The sequence below is a fragment of the Abramis brama genome, assembly GCF_963993115.1.
Source record: "Abramis brama genome assembly, chromosome: 6".
Classification (NCBI taxonomy): Eukaryota; Metazoa; Chordata; class Actinopteri; order Cypriniformes; family Leuciscidae; genus Abramis; species Abramis brama.
In genome coordinates this window covers 30,839,992-30,861,826 of record NC_139968.1, presented here as the reverse complement: position 1 = coordinate 30,861,826, position 21,835 = coordinate 30,839,992, and the positions used below count along the sequence as shown (strand labels likewise).

Genomic DNA, 21,835 nt, shown 5'->3' with positions numbered 1-21,835 from the left:
GCATTCTTGAATTACAACCATTTAAGCTTGAATAGTGCATTTTAATGTCCATTCTCAAAAAGGGGGGTGACAGGTAAAGGGTTAAGCACAGCTTTTGCATATTTCACAAGGATTTCATAGAGGGTCATGATGGACTATAAATGCACGTGTAAAAGACGTCGCCAGGTGACGTCCTCTCACCCAATACACTATATATTGAACTACACGTAGCTAAAAGTCAAAATAACAATTATACATGCAATCCCAGAGAACTGTAGACATGTACAAATGTATCTGAATGCATTTTTAGGAAATGTTCTGTGTTACATATTTTTACCGATTTATGCCGTCCTACCGCGACTATTTTTGGCCAGGGACACGACGTTGCCGTCGGAGCAATGTTTGCTGGGTAATATCATATTACTGATATTAATAATATGACAATATCTGCAGTCAATATTGATTAAATGGGAGGGAAAAATCCTGCCCATAACGCAGCTATGAAAAAAATTATAAAAGCACGTTCATGTTCATCTACTGAAGTGGTATTCTGGAACTGTGAATAAACTGAATAAAACAGCAAAATAACAACAAGAACAATAACATCTTCATTAAACAAAAAAGAGATTACCTTAGATAAAGTTTGATGTAGTAGGCTACCAGTAAAAAGTCTGGACCCATTACTATTTTTAATGTTTTTGAAAGAAGTTTCTTATTATGCTCTACAAGCCTGCATTTATTTGATCAAAAATACAGAAAAAAACAGGAATATTCAGCGAGGATGTGTTAAATATATAAAAGTGATAGTGAAGACTTTTTTAAAACAACTTTTTAATAATCAAAAAATCCTGAAAAATGTATCACATGTTATAAAATAAATATTAAGCACCATTTCTAACATTTGATAATAAATCAGAATATTATAAAGTTTTCTGAAGGATCACGTGACACTAAATTCAGCTTTGCATCACAGAAATATATTTTAAAGTAGCCTATAGTAAAATAGAAAACCATTATTTTAAATTGTAATAATATTTCACTATATTATTTTTCTGTATTTTTGATCAAATAAATCCAGGCTTGATGAGCATAAGAGACTTCTTTCAAAAACATTAAAAATAGTAATTTGTCCAAACGTATGTACTGTGTAAGTAAAAATATACTAAATTTAAAATTAAATGTTGTATAAATAAAAAGGTTAGGAATCATATTTGTTTCAAGTGTTTTTTATTGGGGGTGGGGGGCCTCCAACATGAATTTTGCCTAGGGCCTCCAAATGTCTAGAACCGGCCCTGGTCAGAGTATGTTTGAATCGAGGCATATCATTAAGTATGCTGATGATTCTGTGATAATTAGTCTTCTGCAAGATCATGAGGAGGGCCATGGACCAGTTTTGGACAATTTTATTTCATGGTGCAAGGACTCATATCTCCACCTCAATGTCTCTAAGACCAAATAATGTTGATTGATACCTTCTGAAATTTTTTTATTCATCCTTTGTTGAGTCAATTTTAACTTTTACTATGATCTGTTGGTTCGGCAATTTGAGTGTAACTAACAAAAACAGATTGGGAAAAACTGTAAGCATATGTCGGAAAGTAATGGTACTGATCTTAACAGCATTGAGCATATGTACGAGGCCAGAGCTACACAGAGGGCAATGGCCATTTTGGATAACATCACTCACCCACTACACAATGAGTTTTGCCTCCTACCATCAGGAAGGAGGTACCTATCTAAAACGTGCCAGGTCCAACAGATATCTGAGATCATTTGAAGCATTAGTTGTTGGGTTTCTCAACAAACTATAGGTACATGTGTATTTATGGTTTTTTTTATCCATTTATTTTTTTAAGGTTTAATGTGTTTTTGTGTGGATGTGTATGTGTTGGCTATTTGTTGTGAACAAAATTGCCCCTAGGGGACATTAAAGATACTTCAATCAATCAATTCAATCAAGCTTAAAGGAGCTGTATGTAAGAAATGTATTTCAATTAATCATAAAATGGCCCTGATATGTCACTAGACATTAAGAAATCATGTTCATTTCAAATACTTATATCACTGACAACAGTAGTACGGCCAGGATATTGTCATTTAAAAAGTGAAGTTGCAGCCCTCAACTGATGTTGATGTTGTCATGTTGTGTTTTGGCCTGAAGCGCCACCCTCCACCTATCTACCAATCACGAAGTCAGTAGTGTTTCGGCATCCGGGTTGCCAGCTCTGCTCTAGTTACCACAGCTACATAGCAGCCTACGTTCCTGCTGGATCCTGCAGCCTATCTGGCAACCTCGAGTCAGGGGGGAGGGGGAAGGGGATGCACCGCTCTACAGTAATTTGAAAGTGATTGCAGTACCAGTTTTGGCCACAATCTTACATACGGCTCCTTTAAAGAAGTCATTCAAATTGTTTAGAAGGAAAAATATTGATTAATACCTTGATTATATTCACTTATTAGATATTGAATAATTGAAGATAATTGTAGATATTGAAGATATTGAGACATTGAAGCAGCAGTGGATGTCAGAATCCAGCCCTTAACTGTACAGAGGACTTGTCTGATTATGTTGAAGAGGCCCTCACAGGGAATTCTCTAGTAGACAGGATCTCTTGTTTTGGTCATGAACCATAATTATGTTTTCTAATGTTGCTCTTTTTTTCTCTCTTAAGAAAGTCGCTGTTGTGGTTTCACCGCTGTGATCCGATTGGCTCTCTCATCTCTGGTGGGCGTGGCTGCGATGGTCGTTCTGATTTATGAATACAGAACCAGAAATCTTCCACGGCTGAAGACTGTGAAGAACGCAGCAACAAACACTGATCAACCAGATGAAGATGTCCGTGAATGTCTGGTGTCATTATATGACAAGAACTCCTCTGAGTAACTATCATTTCAAAGATCCTTTCTTTTTTTCAAAAGCAAACTAAATTTTTCATGCTGTTTGTTTCACACTCTTAAATCATAACCGTAACTGCATTAATTTCACTTCTACTGATTGCAGGTGCTTATATATCGTGTCTCAGCAAGCAGATTAATACCGCATTTAGCTTAATTTTAACTATCAATTAAAGGGACAGTTCACCCAAAAATAAAATTTCTTTCATTAATTACTCGCCCTCCTGTCATTCCAAGAAAGGAAGTAAAGACATTGTTAAAATAGTGACTCCATTGGTTGAACGTTAATGATATGTAGCGACCCCAAAAATAACGACTTTATTCAACAATCTCTTCTCTTCCACGTCATTCTCCTACACTGTTGACGTAGTGTAAACAGTGCAGCGCTTCCAGGTCCTACATAAGAAGGCCAGCTCACTATTGGCCAGCCCCTGCGTCAGCATCACACGCATGTGTCGTGGTGTTCACGTGACTAGCGTCGGCCAATAGTGAACCGGCGTTCTTACATAGAACCCAGAGAGCTGCAGTGTTGACACTACGTCAACAGCGTTGGAGAATGACGTGGAAGAGAAGAGATTGTTGAATAAAGTCGTTATTTTTAGGGTCGCTTCATAACATTAAGGTTGAACCACTGGAGTCACATGGACTATTTTAAGAATGTCTTTACTACCTTTCAGGGCCTTGAAAGTTGCAATGACATTGCTGCCAATGGGTGGTTTAGAAACCTCTCTGATTTCATCAAAAATATCTTAATTTGTGTTCTGAAGATGAACGAAGGAATTACAGGTTTGGAACGTCATAAGGGTGAGTAATTAATCACACAATTTGTGAACTAACCCTTTGATATACAGTATGTCTCTGTTAATATACAGTAGTTGGTGAAGCTCCATCTAGTGTCTTCACTGACATCTTTAATCTCTCTCTCACTGTGATATTTTAGTGTAATAAATCTTTAAAGTTGACAAACAAGATATTCAAAAATGTATTTGCAGTTTTTGATCATGCTGTTTTTTAACTTTATGCCTGTTTTTTACCATATCAAATAAACATATAATCTTTAAATTATTTGGCCTCATTTTTAACCTGGAAAAAGAAACTTGTTTGCAAACACAACACCATCATTCAGCTGTGATCATACATCTTTAGTCTGTTAGTCTCAATAATTCCAAGATCAAATATATCCTTGAACAGTTTTCCATTATAAAATTTCTGCATGACTAGTGAACTCTAATAAAAAAAGTGATAAAAAAACACTTTAGCATGTGGTGTATTCAGGTTGCTTTCACACCCAATAATAACAGATCTATACACAATTCACTGGCAATCAAAAAATATTATTATTATTATTTTATTAAAACAAAAACACTTCATATTGCTTCTGGATTACATTTACTAATTTAGCAGACACTTTTATCGAGAATATACAAGAGACACTACCAGGTTACTCACAAGAAAACAGCAGCATACCTTAAATACATCATGGACGTGGGTGTTGCTATTAAAAACACTGTTCTGAGAAGTTTCGGAATAAAACACGGAGTGTGAAATGAGAAGACGAGAAAAAGACATGAGCAGCGCTGTCACACAAATAAATGTGTGAACCTTAGTCAGATCTTCAGTTTATATCCTAACCCGCGCTTCGGTTGATCTCTATCTCTCATCATGATTATTTTAGTGCATATTTGCATTCAGGGCTGTTGAACCCCATGAGTTTTCTGACATATAGGCCTACTCATTTTCAGATGTTTGGCCTGATCAAGTCTCTTATTGTCCTTCAGCTGTTGAAGTCATTGTTTGATTTAGTTCAGTGGTTTTCTGCTCCTTACAGCCATAATGAAACTCCACAGAGCAACTAACCCAGCAACATCAGCTGCATTAGTCACTGAATCACTACATAAAACACTTTTCAGCAAGAGATGAGTTTAATATGACAATCTGAATGCTTTACACATATTAAAACATATTTTTGTGCAAATAAGTGATCAACTAAGAGCAGACCGAGATAACATTTTTTGTAGTTTATAGATCAGGCTACTCTATTTCACATATCATATGAGGAGACAAATGTATTCTGAATTAATGTGATTCTTTTCTGCAGTATTACTATTTTAAATATTACTTAACTTGCCTTTTGTGCTGTGTATGTGTTTATTGTGAATGTTACTGTGTGATTCATTTAGACAAAAGGTAAAAAATATATACTTATTAGGGGTTTATGATCCATCAACATGTTTTCTTATAATCTATCAGCGGTAATACATTTTTATAAATATAGCTTGATAGGCTGATTTCACTGGTTTTTCATCGCCGAAGCGAACCAGAGCGTGTTGCATGCACGGCAAGATACGCAGTACTCGTTCCCTCTCTAGAGAGAACCGAGGTTACGTTCTCTTACGAGAGGTTCTCTCGTACTGCGTAATATCTTACGCTATGGGGAACACAATGTAAAACGCCATGCGTGCTGAGATCCAATACCAAAGTCCCAGGGGCAAGTGCCCAGGGCTCATATAGTACATGATCATCAGGGACTCACAGAGAGTCCAGGAAGAGGGGCTAGAATAGCATCATTCCTGTATTAGATAGCATCCTAAAAGGAAGCATTATGATAATAGTGTTCCATACAGCCAGGGCGAAAACTCGGCCCGGTCTGATGAATATTATGGGTCTTACACATCGCCCACAGAGCTGCGCGATCGATCAGCGAGCGTTTGCTCAAGCATTTTCAGTATTCTGGGCCGAAAACATCGGGTCAGACAGTACCGACTTATTAGACCGAAAGCAGCTTAGCCTACAAAGCGGGAACCTCTAGGTTATAAAACCTTGTAAATGTAGATGGGGAGGCCCAGCCTGCTGCCATACAGAAATCTTGCAAGGCAATCCCACTAGACCAGGCCCACAACAAGGCCATGCCTCTCGTGGAGTGCGCTCTAACACCTAACGGGCACTGCAGGCCCTTAGAGGCGTAAGCCAGCGCTATGGCATCAACTATCCATCTGGATAGGCTCTGTTTCGTCACAGCTAGCCCCTTAGAGCGTCTGTAGAACGAGACAAAGAGCTGCTCTGTCTGTCTGAAAGCAGACGAGCGAGACACATAAGCCCTTAATGCCCTGACCGGGCAAAGTAAGCTGGCGTCCTTCTCCTCGTCAGAGACCGGCAGGGCTGACAGGGAAATCACCTGGGATCTGAACGGTGTGTTGAGGGATTTAGGGATGTACCCGTGCCTCGGTTTGAGTATGACTATCGAGTCATTTGGCCCAAACTCCATACATGTCGCGCTCACTGAGAGCGCTTGTAAGTCCCCCATACGCTTCACTGAAGCGAGAGCCAGGAGAAATGCTGTCTTGAAAGACAAGTGTTTGATATCCACAGTTTGGATCGGCTCGAATGGGGCACCTTTCATGGCCTCCAAGACCGTGGAAAGGTTCCCATATGGGGACTGAGGGAGGTCTGGGAGGATTTAACCTCTTCGCTCCTCTCAGGAAGCGGATGACCAGATCGTTCTTTCCAAGTGACTGGCCAAGCGTTGGTTTAGTAAACGCCGCTATAGCTGCCACGTAAACCTTGAGCGTTGATGGGGTTCTTTCCTTTATCCAGTAGCTCTTGCAGGAAGGAAAGAACGTCCGTCACCCCGCAATCTGGGGGTGACGTGCCATGGGCTGTGCACCAGCTAGAAAACACAGACCATTTTGAGGAATAGAGCCACCTCGTAGAGGGGGCCCTAGCCTGCGTGATCGTATTTAACACTCCCGTCGGGAGGTCAGCGGGTACCCATTGATGGCCCACACATTGGCTTGAGAGAGGAGGTCTCTCCTCACTGGTATCGGCCATGGGGCAGAGCTTGCTAGCTGCATCAGGACTGGGAACCAAGCCTAGTTTGTCCGAACGGACCAGAACGTGATGTCCTGCTTTCTGGGGACAAAAACGCCTCAGCGCATTGTCGACTGCCATCATTTCCAAGCAGTTTACATGTAGAAAGCTTTTCCCGTTCTGACCACTGGCCGAAGAACGGTCTGCCCTTGAGCAGCGCTCCCCATCCCGAGGTGGAGGCGTCCGTGGACACCACCTTCACACTCGAGGAAGTGCCCAGGCTTACACCTGACTGGTACCAGTCGATCGCTCTCCAAAGTCTCAGAGCTGAAAATGCATTTCTGATCGACCTTGAGGCAAAAAGACCGGAGGTCCACGCTCGGCGCGGCACTCGCGCTTGTAACCAGAACTGTAGTGGGCGCATTCAAAGGAGACCCAACTGAAGCACTGGTGATGCTGAGGCCATGAGACCCAGCATCCTTTGACATTTTTTTGAGCGGGACTATAGCGCCACAGCGGAAATTTTCCATCATGCGCTGAATGCGATAGCTGAGCCGTCATAGACAGCGAGTCCAGTTCTGTGCCCAGAAAAGATATTTTCTGACTGGGAAACAGTGAACTCTTCGCCCAATTGACTATGAGACCTAGATTCTCGAGGTGCTTGAGTAATATAGTCCTGTGTTCTATGAGCTCTGAACGAGACTGAGCCAGAACTAGCCAATCGTCCAAGTAGTTCCAAACTCGCATTCCCTGGAGTTTCAGGGGAGCGAGGGCCGCGTCCATGCACATCGTGAATGTACGGGGTGCTAAAGACAGGCCGAACGGTAGGACTGTATATTGATATGCCTGGCCCTCGAAGGCGAATCTCAAGAATCGCCTGTGACGTGACGCTATTTGTATTTGGAAATACGCGTCCTTCAGATCTATTGACGCAAACCAGCCCCCCTGGCGAATTTGCGAGAGGATTTTTCTGGTAGTGATCATTCTGAACCGGCGTTAGAGAGCGCTCTGTTCAGGCGTCTTAGATCTAGAATGGGTCTGAGACCCCCGTCTTTTTTCGGCACCAGAAAATATCTGCTGTACAGACCCCCTTCGCTCTGAGCTTGAGATAAAGGCTCTATGGCCCCTTTGCTCAACAGTTTCGCAATCTCGGTTCGAAGTAGATGTGCTACTTCCTTTTCTACCGTGGTTTCGATTCGTGCCTCGCAACAGCGAGGGCGTCGAGCGAACTGTAGCGAATAGCCTCCTTGTATAATGTTCAGCACCCATTCTGACACCCCGGGAAGCTTTGCCCATGCATCCGCATGGATAGCTAAGGGTTGAATGAAATCTGAGCTCTGGCTGTGACATAGTGGCGGCCGAAGAGCTTCGGTGTGCTGTAACATAGACGTTGTGCTTGCGGCATCCAAGGCGGGGGGCGCGCTGATCACAGCGGGCAGCCTGCCCACGCTCGACTCTGTTATAGCGGGCAGCTGAGAGAGAGCGAGCGGGCGGAACCTCGTGGGGCTTGTCATGTCTGCGAGTGAATGTGGGCGCGGGACAGCGGGCACATTTACTGCACTGAAAACACCATTGGCCTGAACTGACTGCATGTGTTTTGGTTTCGTTTTTACAGAAACCGGGGGACAAGCAGTGTGTAGTGTTTGTGGGCACATTCACTACATTTAATGTGCAATCGACATGAGTCGATTTTATGTGCGCGAGCCCTGTGGGGCGGGCTGTGTCTGTGTGTAGGAATGAGCACTTGGGAGTGGGCATTTTTACTACGCTCATAACAACATCGGCCGTGGCCGGAATACCAGGAAAAACACTCTTTGAGAGATTCATCTGGGTCGCCGTAAAAACGGCGTTTGTTAGCAGGCAAGCGGGCAGTGTTACCGGCTTGTTTACTGCAGAATAAGCTGGAACAGTCGCATTTTCTGGAACTGAGCGAGCTAGAAGTCTTGGTGGAAGTCCGGCCGCAGCAGGACTTGAACACCGTCGCTTTCCTAGGCGGACTAGGAAGACTTGAGGCCTCGTCGTTGGTTTCGTTTTTACAGAAACCGTGAGACATGCAGTGTGTAGTGTGTAGTGTTTGTGGGCACTGGGTCGTGGGCACATTCACTACATTTAATGCACAATTGACATGAGCCAATTTCATGTGTGCGAGTCCTGAAATGGGGCAGGCTGTGTCTGTGTGTAGGAATGAGCACTGGGCGTGGGCATTTTACTACACTCATAACACCATCGGCCGTGGCTGGAATACCAGAAATACACTCTATGAGATTTATCTGGGCCGACGTAAAAACGGCATTTGTGTGCAGACAAACGGGCTGTGGTACCGGCTTGTTTTCTGCAAAATACACTGAAACAGTCGCATTTTCTGGAACTGAACGAGCGAGAAGTTTTGGTGGAAGTCTGGCCGCAGCGAGACTTGAACACCATATTTTGCCTAGGCGGGCTAGGAAGACTTTGCCAGATAGCGTCATCTTGTCTTGTGACGGCGTTTGATTGCAGGCGTGCACATATTATAACAGGCTCGTTTACGGCTCTATTTCCAGTCGCCTGAACTTAGGAGGTGACTGAGAAATGTGTGAGAAATGGAAGTTGGTCCGGCCTCGGCGGAACTAAAACACTCTCTTTTCTCCTTCCGCCGGTGAGTGACGCACGTGAGGGGGCGGGGTAGCTTTCTTGTAACGTAAAGAAAAACTAGCACATTTGAAGGAAAACATCCATCCAGAGAGCGTCATCATGTCTTGTGACGGCGTCCGTTTGCAGGCGTGCTTGTATTACAACAGGCTCGTTCACTGCAATATTGACATTTCCAGTCGCCTGAACTTAGGAGGGAACTGAGAAATGTGTGAGAAATGGAGGTTGGTCTAGCCTCGGCGGGACTAAAACACTCTTTTCTCCTTTCGCGCGCGCAAACTGAGTGCGGGGGCAGGGAAGCTCTCCTTTGACGTAAAGAGAGCTAGCCGCGTGACCGTCCGCTTCTGACATCCCATGTGAGCAAGGCCGCATTAATGCACGGGCTTACCTGGGCTGAAGCCCAGGGGCCTCCCAAGTTCAGGGGCCTCCCATGTTCAGGTTCATGATGAGCTGAAAAGGTCATATTGTTTTAACTTGTCAGATTTTGTCGCTGTATGTCGCTAGTCGCTTGTGGACGTTGCTGTCGCTATAATGTTATTGTTATGGTGCGTTCACACCAAACGCGAATAGAGCGTCTGGCGCGAGTGATTTCAATGTTAAGTCAATGTAAAGACGCGTTTACGCGCGTCTAGAGGTCCCGCGGCGCGAATGAGGCGGACGGTGCGTGTCCACTACAGCGGCAAAAGTCCGCTCAGTGCCGCTGGCAACGCTGTAACGTCTCCGTCTCCGCTTTGGGGTGTGTCTGTTGCGAGTGTGTTTAATCTAAGTTTTTTTCAACGTAAATCAGCAGCGATGCACGCGATTACATTTAGAAATAGACAAGCTTTGTTTCCAAATGCACCAAGCAATGATCCTTTCAATTTTATAAACTTTTACAAACCCAGCCAATATAATCACAATGAACACATCCAAAATAAAATCTTTAACGTATATAACAACTGCAAAGCGTCTAATTTGTAAACAAAATGATTTACGCACTAAATCCAGCATAAACTCACTGAGACTGTCGACAGTTTCTTTTCCATGCATCATTTTATTATATCCATGTTTGTGATTAGTTACATATAAAACAGTGAAATCGCCCTCGAACTCTTCTGTCTCCTGCACTCGAGACGGTGACGGGAGCTGAGCTCCACTGAAAGGCTTCTTTCCTATTGGTTGTCGCTCGCGAAAATAGCTTCTCATTTTATAAAGTTGAAATTTAGTTGCTGTGTGTGGTTGTTAAACAAGGCCGCATTAATGCACGGGCTTACCTGGGCTGAAGCCCAGGGGCCTCCCAAGTTCAGGGGCCTCCCATGTTCAGGTTCATGATGAGCTGAAAAGGTCATATTGTTTTAACTTGTCAGATTTTGTCGCTGTATGTCGCTAGTCGCTTGTGGACGTTGCTGTCGCTATAATGTTATTGTTATGGTGCGTTCACACCAAACGCGAATAGAGCGTCTGGCGCGAGTGATTTCAATGTTAAGTCAATGTAAAGACGCGTTTACGCGCGTCTAGAGGTCCCGCGGCGCGAATGAGGCGGACGGTGCGTGTCCACTACAGCGGCAAAAGTCCGCTCAGTGCCGCTGGCAACGCTGTAACGTCTCCGTCTCCGCTTTGGGGTGTGTCTGTTGCGAGTGTGTTTAATCTAAGTTTTTTTCAACGTAAATCAGCAGCGATGCACGCGATTACATTTAGAAATAGACAAGCTTTGTTTCCAAATGCACCAAGCAATGATCCTTTCAATTTTATAAACTTTTACAAACCCAGCCAATATAATCACAATGAACACATCCAAAATAAAATCTTTAACGTATATAACAACTGCAAAGCGTCTAATTTGTAAACAAAATGATTTACGCACTAAATCCAGCATAAACTCACTGAGACTGTCGACAGTTTCTTTTCCATGCATCATTTTATTATATCCATGTTTGTGATTAGTTACATATAAAACAGTGAAATCGCCCTCGAACTCTTCTGTCTCCTGCACTCGAGACGGTGACGGGAGCTGAGCTCCACTGAAAGGCTTCTTTCCTATTGGTTGTCGCTCGCGAAAATAGCTTCTCATTTTATAAAGTTGAAATTTAGTTGCTGTGTGTGGTTGTTAAATAAAGTGTCTTGTGTTTATGTGCTCAGTGATATGTTAATAACAATATTAAAATTGAAAACAATATTAAAAAACTCACTGTTGTAGGTCTCGAAAGAAATTAATGCATTCTGTGATGTAGATTTCCTAGATATTACACTTTTTTAAAATGAGACTCTATAAATCGAGGGGATGGGGGGCCTACAAAACCTCTCAGCCCCAGGGCCTAACATTAGGTTAAGGCGGCTCTGCATGTGAGCGGCGCAGTTTGCGCGGCTCGAACAGAGGGAGATAGACAACCATTCCTTACTGCTCGACGCCAGGATAGAGCAGCTGTAATCCTCCATAAACGCGGCTTCTTTGTCGTCATCTATTGCGGAAACGGCGGCAGACGGCGGAGACTCGAGCGAAGCTGGCGGGCGAAGTGCGAGAGCTGCATGTTTCTCACCCAGGCAGGAAACGCGGAAGACATGGCGGTCCCCGTCGCTGGGTGGGGCTCGGCACAAGCCAAAGGAAAGGAGCATCTTGAAAAAGACTATTTTAGTGCAATGAACACACAAAACACAGTAGAGGAGAAAAGGATATAACGCCGGATAGCGCCGCAGGAACGGCGACTGAAGGCGGCGCGGCCAGCGGCTTCAGATGCAGTGGCTCGTCCCGCTGAAAAGGCTTTTTCTGACGGCGCGGCTTCTTTCTCTCAGGATCCAGCGATGCGTGAGCTCCGCTGAAGAGATGAAAAATCAGTGAAATCAGCCTATCAAGCTATATTTATAGGTCCAGGCCACGTGAGTTTCGGCGGGACGTGACGCAATGGGCGCGAAGCGCGGCCATTGGACCCGACGTCACGGGGCCTGTCTCGATAGGCTGCTGCAGTTGCCGCAGAGCAGCCAATGGGCACGCGAGCTGTCTTGCCTATGTCTGCGTGCTGCTGCAATGCGTTTTACATTAATACAAAATTAAGGATAATTTTTTGGCTTCAATATCTCGTGGAAAAGAGACTTCCCCCATAGCGTAAGATATTACGCAGTACGAGAGAACCTCCCGTAAGAGAACCCCACTGGACCTCTAGGTTGAAAAATCGTCAATGCAAGTGAATGGGAGAAAATAATTATTTTCTGGTCCCGTTTGAATTGTGCCATGAATGTGAACATATGTTGTCTCTGAATTTTTTATATATTAAGAATATGATGGGAGTTACAGAGTTAACCAATAAGAGTACCTACCTTCCGTCATATAGGAATACGACACATTGAATAACAAGTCCAAATATGGTCAGTTACTAGTACATTAGAGGACCTTAGTCTCGTCTTCAACGAACCCAAAAGGGCCCACGTCACTCCTCTGTTCATCTCCCTGCATTGGTTACCTCTCACTGCTCGCATCAAGTTCAAGGCATTGAGGCTTGCTTAGATCTATCACAGGCTCAGCTCCCTCCTACTTCGAGTCGCTCCTACGAATCTACCTACCCACCAGAAGCCTACGATCGGTCAACGAGCGACGACTCGTGGTTCCATCACAGAGAGCCACAAAATCACTTTCCAGAACATTCTCATTCACAGTTCCATGCTGGTGGAATGCTCTCCCCCCTTCCTCATCCGGAATGCCGAATCCCTGGCAACATTCAAAAGACAGCTAAGACTCATCTCTTCCGTGAGCACTTAACCTCATAATAAAAAAATAATAATAAAAAAAACTTTTTTCCTTTTCCTCTAAATCCTCGCTTATCAGCCTTATGCTACTCTGCTACTCTCAATACATGAACTTCGTATTCTGAGCACTTCTTGCGTTGTTTTTGCCTCTTCACGAAAACTCTGATACTGTAATGATAAAGACAGACATTAGTGTGAATGTGTCTGATCTATAACACACACTATAAACATCAGCACTATATAACCTGAGTGAATATCTGATACTGTAATGATAAAGACAGACATTAGTGTGAATGTGTCTGATCTATAACACACACTATAAACATCAGCACTATATAACCTGAGTGAAGATCTGACAAATAAATGTTAATGATTGCTAATTACATAAACATTAAACTCTGTAAGGACCTCTGTCAGGTGTCAATAATTTTAGACGTTTTCGTCAAGTTGTTTTAGCAAATAATACTTTTGGGAAAGGAGTTCTGTGCTTTGAAAGTTACAGTATGACATCATTGTAAAATGAATTTTATTTTAAAATGAAAGACACAGACAGAGATTGAACATATTGAACCCTGTTATTGAAGGAAAACAATCTATATTTGTATAGATATGTATGTTTGTATAAAAAATCAGCATCACACTCATGTGGTTGTGAATATCGGTCATGTGATCACCTGTTGGGGGGGGGGGGGGGGGGGCGTTCTTGAAAATGCTCTTCATAATGTTACAGATTCCAGCCTGTTCATAAAAAAGAGTTTGCCTAGATATACCAGTAAAAGTTTTTACGTACTCTTTTAAAACTTTTCACAAAGCTGCTGAGACCAAATTTTACTAAGGACCAGAGAAAAGAACAGAGTGTCATGAGTGCCTGTTTTATTCTAAAACCAGAGCTGGAAACGTCTCAAGAAATGGGCGTTTAAAAATTTGACCTTTAAAGCGAAAGACCTACAACACACTCTAAATATGGAATAATGAATAAGCTATTGTAATATGAGCGGAGGAAAAATTAGATTCTTCTTGCAGTCACTTCTTACAGCTAGATATCTCTAAAGGAGAGACATTTGAATATTTATGCAGGATTAATTAGCCATTTTATTGAACAAAGACAATTAGTTTTTACTGTTTTATCTTTCTAAGCCTGAACATATTCAGCCAGATGGTTGTTTAAAGTGCATACAGTATGAACCAAGAGATTTCACATGACCAGATTGTTCCTTTTTTTGCGTTTACAAGAACACAACTAGAAATGTGGCACAAGTTATAGCAAACCAAATCATCCTGCACTGGGGTGCGCCATCTAAAACTGAATCTGATCATGCAGCATCATACAGAAATACCACAGTCTTTACAGGTCATAGAGATCTGCACTAATCCAACACGTGAACGACAACATAAAACAGCAGCTAAGCGGACAAGACCAAAACAGGCGAACTCATTTCTGCCCACAGATCTGACTGTAGTGAGAGTAAATGGAAGTAAATCCATGGGAATTCCCATTGGAATTCATGACAGTATGACCAGAAATCTCAACAACACTGAACTCTGTCAGCCATAGAGATAGGCTACAATGACATATATAAATATTTATATATATATTAAAAAAAAATTAATTCATTATATAATTTATCAAGTTTTTTTATCATATGACCTTAGTTTCCTGTTCACACTCAGTGCATTTGGGGTCTATATGACCCCAAAGATGCACAGGGCTTTTGTACAAGAAATATACATTTTAATAATATAAATTATATATCATTTTTTCGTTTACTTCTCATCTATATTTTTATGCTGTGTTTTGGGGGATATAAAGTACTTTTTTACCTATTTACTGCAAAATTCCTGAACTACACCTTTAGCATACGTATGAAATATAACATTTTTATGAAATAAACAAATTAATGATGATCAAATTTAAATATAAGTTGTTTCTGGATATTGATCTAGGTGTTAGATGCAGAATTCTGCCATCTGGTGGTTAGATGTTTTTTTGTAGATAATATAGTTTTAGCCACAAAGTGTAATTACCATATACTTCCAGCAGAGGCCCCATAGAGATCCATTCATTTTTCTGGATGTGACTTATTGCTCTTATAACTTCTTTTTTTATGAATTATATATTTAAACATTTTAAAATACATTAAATCATTATTTTGTCAAAGTTTAGAAAATATTTTTTGTTGTTTGAGGTCTTTTGAAGTGTCTTGTTATTGCAATAATGCTATATAAATTTGCAATAATGTCACATAAGTTGCCACTAAAAGAAACTACTTGATTGCAATTGTATATTATTTCAATAATCGAAATGTATAAAATAATTAACTTTAGAATAAGAAATTAATTTTTAAAAAGTAAAAAAAAACAAAAAAAAAAAAAAAAAACAGCTATAGGCGGATAGGAATAGGAGTGAAGAGTAAACACACTGTGTGTGTGTGTGTGTTTGTCTGCATGCACGTGCGTGTGTGTGTGTGTGTAATCATGCTCATTCCACATTGTTTTTTTTCTCTAGTACCAGGCCTTCATTTATGTGTGAACATTTTTAGATTCATGCTGGAATTATTGATTTTATTTACCAATTTCACTAAAAATGCTCTCTCTTGCAATCACACCTGTTTGTTTGTGTTTGTCTCTCTGTGTATGTGATCTGTGTGTAGTCATGTTCTTTCCACGTTGCATTTGTGCTCTCATACCATACCTTCATTTATGTGTGAAATTTTTTTAGATTTATGCAGAAATTATTGATTTTATTTCCCAATTTCTATAAAAATGCTCTCTATTGCAGTCACACCTCTCTCTGTCTGTGTGTGTATTTGTATCTGTGTGTGTGTGGGAGCATATGTGTGTGTGATAATGTTCATTCCACATTGCATTAGTGCTCTAGTACCAGGCCTTCATTTATGTGTGAGAATTTTCAGATTTATGCTGGAATTATTGATTTTATTTGTCAATTTCTATAAAAATGCTTTCTATTGGAGTCACACCTGTGTGTGTGTTTGTGTGCGCGAGCATGTGTGTGTGCAAGTGATCATGTTCGTTCCACATTGCATTTGTGCTCGAGTACCAGGACTTCATTGTGGTATTGAAATTTTCAGATTTATTCTGGATTTATAGGGTTTTTTTGACAAATGAAAAATAAAAAAACAAATTTTTTCGATTTTCCCATTCATTTCAATGTGGGGTCATATTGACCCCAAAGGTCATGAGTGTGACTTTTTTTTTTACACACCTTTAGAACAACCGAATCAAGCCCAGTTTTTTTGTGTGTGTATAGATAGATAATGTAGAAAAAGTCACCAAATTTTATTCCACTGAGATGAAGGGAACCATTGTTTTTAATGAAAGAAAAGTCGCTTGGGGTCATATTGACCCCAAAGCACAAATGAGGGTTAAGTGATTATAAAATAATTTTTACTCCATTATAAAAACTACTCTGTTAAAATAAAAATAAAAAACATTTATTTTTCATTTAAATTGTTTTTTTATGCTTTTTTACAATACAAAGTTTTAAAGCAGCTTTACAAAAAAATAGTGCTTTACAAACCTGTGATTAATCTGACAATCAATAAATACAATCTTTTTTTGTATTATTGTAAGATTTTGTTTTGCATTTTGTAAGTCTTGTTGCAGAAGAAAATGATCGGCATAACAAGATACAGCTGGCATTTTTAATGACATGTGTATTGCACAACTTCACATTGAGCTGAGGGTGAACGGGCGTCCTTGACTCGTATGCTGGAATATCTCATTCTTTCCAGCTGAGAGGAAAAACAGCTGAACACAGTCACATCAATTATTGTATGAACTTTAGTCAAGTTTATATTACGCAATGCTCTTACTCAGCTACACATTTTTTATTATCTGTGATTTTTGTTCCCAGAAAGTTGTGCTAAAAATCATTCAACAAATGTTCGTGATAATATTGTTAGAACATTATCCCATAACATTCTTATAAAGTTTTTAGCGGGAAGCTTCCCATTTGGCATTGGATGTGGACTCAAATGTTGCTTGGATGTCAAAATTTGGTTGAAAGTAAAAACAAAACCTTTGTTTGACGTCAAGCTCCAACGTCATTAAATAACTCCAAAAACAGCATTATCAGCTTCACTTATAAACCAGATTGACTTTTTTTCTGTCATGTCTACAAAACTTCATATTGAAATTAAAAGAGGTTTAGATGTTGATGTTTCATTGAAAATAATAGTTTGGTTTCACCATTATGGTGTTCAGTGTTTGCTTAAGGTGGACAGTTTGACTTCTGATTTTTATTTAAAAAAATATTAATAAAATACTTTTATTAATATAAATGTTTTGCTTGTTGATGATAAAGATATTATCATGTAGTGATCTGATCAACTGATCTCATGTCTAATCTATGTTATTAATATCAATATGCAACATATGTTTTTTTTTTAAAAACTGAATTTTAAAAACACATTGCACACAAATCATTTTGAACAGTTCAAGCTCTTAGACACTGTAGACGTCAAGAATCAGCGTATGAATCTCAACAACGGTGACATACATCCTGCAGCAATGCATTCTGGGAGCCATATATGAGTTTTGTATGATGCACCCAGAATGCATTGCAGCATGAAGCATGTCACCATTGTTGTTGATTCTTGACATCTATGTGTCTGTCTTAATGACAAAGGAGTTCATGACCCTAAAAAGGATGATGTGAGAATGTTTTTTTTTCTGTGCCTTAAATTATTTCTTATTCGTTATCTGTCTATAACAAAAACAAACATAATCCTTAGATTTTAGATACACTATATGGGATTGTATTTCATTCATTTGTCAGGAAGACTGTCTGATCTTTATTTACAGCTGAATAATTCATTGTTTATAAGACAAGAAAAATTATCTCAGTTAGATCTGTTCAGTAACATTACCATCAGTGTTATATATGAGTATAATCTCTGAGAAACTGTTTCTCTGTTTGTTCTGCAGGAGTGTTTGGTGTTGAAACAGATGAAGTGAAGGAGATTCTGTCACTCTAAACCTTCATCCTTAAATGACCGTATTCATAGTAATAGATGAACATGTATTTTCAAACTGCGGCTGGCTTTTCCACAGTGTCTAACCGGCTAAAATCCAAGAATCCAGTCAAAATTTTATCTCACCATGAGCTCCCAGGATACTCATGATGTCATCACAAGTGAGGTCCCAGTGAACAAAGTGTAAAAGCACTGTGTGCTCATTCTGTGAGCTCAACACGCGAGTCCATTGTGATATCCATTGTGTTAAACTCTCATTCTGTTCGTTTAGTGCGAGTTCACTGTGATCTAAAATTTCTCTAATATTGGTCAGTTTTATCACAAACAACATTATTTTGTATTCTTTTCAGCCTGGTGTTGGCATTTGACAAATATCTTTTTGATGGGTGCATTCAGATTCAGTTGTTGTTTTGCTGACTCCTTTTCGCTTCTTAACCTTCATTTCCTTTTCCCTTTTACAAGACTAGACATATCCTTAAACACAGAGCAATATAATGCATTGTGGTGTCAGGCCGAATTGATTCCTGCATCTCACCTGAAGATGGTGCCCACTGTCTAATCATCCATCCATCCATCCATCCATCCATCAAACTGCTGGTCTAATGTGGCTAACAGCATAATATCATGCAGGCATAAATTGCTTTTTAATTGATTATCAAATTGTTTAATTAAGGTTTATATATGCATTTCCATGACAGAGATCAATATATATCTTTTCATCTTACTAGAGCTGCCAGTTTGATAGTTTGCCAAGTTTCAGATGATTATTATATTAAGCACTAACTTTGAAAAGTTCGGAAAACTGTTACTACGGCGATAGAGATGTTTGCCTCCGAATTAAAATTAAGGAAGACGGATAAGTTGTGTAGAGCAATAATCTTAATTAGCGCGCTCTTTTAACACAGATATTTCAAAGGACAGGATGGATTTCTTCAGGTGAGTGAAATCTTTAAGTCATTCATACACAAATTAATATCTTTATATGAACGTTTATTTAAATGACTTATGGGCATAATACTAATTCACAATAGTGAATAATCCAAGGCACTACACACATTTCACAAGTACAAGAGTTGAGTAAGTGCAAACAAGCTTTTTTTTTTTTTTTTAAGTGCAATAAGGCAGTTTATCAGGCAAATACTTAAGAATGAATACAAAGGCATTTCAAATCACATTTACAAATTGACATTCAGATTTGATCACAAAAACATGAGCATAAATATGAGCCTGAGCATTAACCCAATACTGGTGTTAAAGGTATTGTAGGGCTGAACAAATATGGGCAGAACTCTTTACTGCCCTAATACTTCAAAAAGCATTTTAAAGGTAAACATTTGAATTAAACGTGGCACAATGGCCTTCATCATCACAGTATGCTAATGCATATGTAGTGCAAGGGATTCATCAATATGCTGACTGAAGACTGTTGGGACACTCCAGGCACAGGATGGTTCTGTCGGGAGAGACAGAGTCATTTGCACCTCAATGACATGTCTGCACCATTTGCTTCACAGGACATACAGTACTGTAGATGCTTTCAACTACATACTGTTTATTTACTAGTGTGTTCTAATATGTAACTATGCCATGTTTGGTCTCATCTGACAGCCTATAAAGTGAAATGAATGTTGGTGAACTTAATAGAGATATTAAAGTATCCTAATGTACAATCTAGGTACTATTGGTTAAACATGCATTGAGGAGAATATGTTAATGTTCTTCTCCCCCTCTTAATCACTACCCATTTGCCTCATCTTCTGGTTTCGGTATTCCACTCATGTTTAATAATGCTTTGCTCAGGGTATAAGAAGAAAAGGTAACTGTTGATCTAGGAGAAAGGCTTTAACCCTGCCACTCCCGCACACCGGTGCGTAACCTCATACTACAAGAAAGGCTTTTATGGCCTATTCTTCTTCTTTGTTTGTTACAACTGAGTTTCTATACAGTATGTTGTTCCATTCTACTGTCTGTATATTTAAACATGTAACTTAATATATAACTTTGCCTGCTTTAAAGGCTTTGAGAATCTTTCCTTTTATCACTGATTACTTTGAAAGCTAAAGTGATTATAACTTTCGTTATCTAAACGTTCAGGTTAAATCCTATGTTTTCCTATCAGTTCTAAAGACCTTTACCTTTAAAGAATAAGAGGTTAAAGAATAACAACAACTTTAATGGAGTCAGATTAATTATATTGGAGTCAGATAAATATTTGAATTATCCTTCAACTGCCTTTTGTTCCGATTATTGGTTCAAAATAGCAGCGTAAGCTTCCAGCCTTACAGTATAGTTCACACAAGAATTAAATTCTGTCATCATTTACAACATAACAGACTGCTGTCACTTTAACCCTTAAAGCAACACCAAGGAACTTTTCCTCTGCGGTCGCCCTACAGGTTGGAAGTGGAATTGTCCATTACCGCTGTCGTAAATAATTTCGCCGCCCGCAGCAAACTGTCGCACGCACGCTCGCTGTTTATCCAGCACCGGCTTTAGAATGAACGATGTCCACAGACAAGGTAGAGTATGTTGCATGATTTTATGAAAGTATGATGTATTGCGACATCAGAAACGAAGAAAAACGAAATAATGACTATTGTAAAGCTTGACGTAAAGCAAGTCAAATTTGTAGTTTTCTTTTGTCCCATTAGAACTACAGAAACGCGACCCGGTCTGGCAATCTTACATAGCGTGGTTATAGCAGATAAAGGACCGCAAAGTGGAGGCATAAGTGCCTTTCACCCTGTTACGACTTGATGAACCACTGAAACGATTTTGGAAACATTATTTGAAGGTAAAAAATGTTACATAGTGTTGCTTTAAAGACCTAGAACATTTTTGGGCCACCTGACTCGTCTGTACTCTTTTTTGTTTTTCTAACCCATTATAGCAGTCAGCATCAAGTGCCATATATCATTTTAAACAGGAGAACTTGAACTTTCAATCTAGCTCATTCAAATTCCCAATTTTAAATTTATTTTGTGTAAATTTGTTTTACTTTTCTTAATTATTAAGAAAAACATAGAAAGTTATAACATAGAAAGTTATACTTGGATATTCTAGATGTCAAGATGAAATTATGTCGACATTTAATGATCCCTAAGCAAGGTTTGCTTTTATTACAATATTATTATAATTATAGGCACTTTTCAGTGAAATTTCAGTTATTTACTGACAATGTAGATGTGCCCAAAAAAAGCTCAGAAAGTAAAGTTAATGGAAACATTGTTATATAATAATAATAATAATATATATGTATAAGTAGTGTAAACACTTGTGAAAATTGTCTTGTGCAACAAAAATACAAACAAGTATAAACTATTTTCACAAACTATATAACTATTATTTAAATTTAGAAACGGAACTCTTGGCTGTGCCAGTTATCTCCATTGGACGCAATTCCACTGGTTCATTGTGTAGCGACTCGTTTGAAAACATACATTTCAGTGCCTCATTCGATGTGTAAAGCAGTTGTATAATTGTTTTTGATTTGTGTTATGCTGTGTCAAAGAGTGCAGTTAAAACGTCCAAATAAAGATTCTAACTGGTGGTGCATAAGACCAAAACCTATGTTTCTTGGGCGAGTAGATGATAGTTAAAACCAATCTGGGGACGGGGGTGAGACTAAGCATCAACAATTGTTCATATTTGGCTCAGAGAAACAAACCGCACGTGATTCTTCGACAATACAATGCTGATCAAAACTTGATGACGCTATCACGTTAACTACTCTTCAACGAATCTCCTTTACAATACTTTTATAAAACATACAGATTAGCAGTTCAAAAGTTAAAACATTTAAGAACAATAGTTAT

The 21,835-nt window shown here is 39.8% G+C and overlaps 3 protein-coding genes across 5 annotated transcripts in view; 2 read left to right on the top strand and 1 right to left on the bottom strand.

Annotated features, from left to right (window-relative positions):
* The window catches only part of LOC311085752 (uncharacterized protein), a 333,708-nt gene that overhangs the window by 193,702 nt on the left and 118,171 nt on the right, over positions 1-21,835 (top strand). The gene's annotated exons all lie outside the window — the stretch shown is intronic.
* The window catches only part of LOC311085787 (uncharacterized protein), a 219,676-nt gene that overhangs the window by 96,153 nt on the left and 101,688 nt on the right, over positions 1-21,835 (top strand). The window contains exon 3 of one of the 3 annotated variants that reach the window (XR_014606940.1): positions 2,652-2,980. Coding sequence is in view for 2 of the 3 variants with exons in the window: in XM_084118421.1 (XP_083974547.1) it covers positions 2,652-2,863 (212 nt within the window). In the remaining variant the exon portion in view is untranslated. Of the gene's footprint in view, positions 1-2,651; positions 3,235-21,835 lie in introns of those variants that run through there. The other 2 variants (XM_084118421.1, XM_084118420.1) reach the window with 2 other exon arrangements.
* The window catches only part of LOC311085740 (uncharacterized protein), a 294,139-nt gene that overhangs the window by 186,298 nt on the left and 86,006 nt on the right, over positions 1-21,835 (bottom strand). The window lies entirely within an intron of this gene.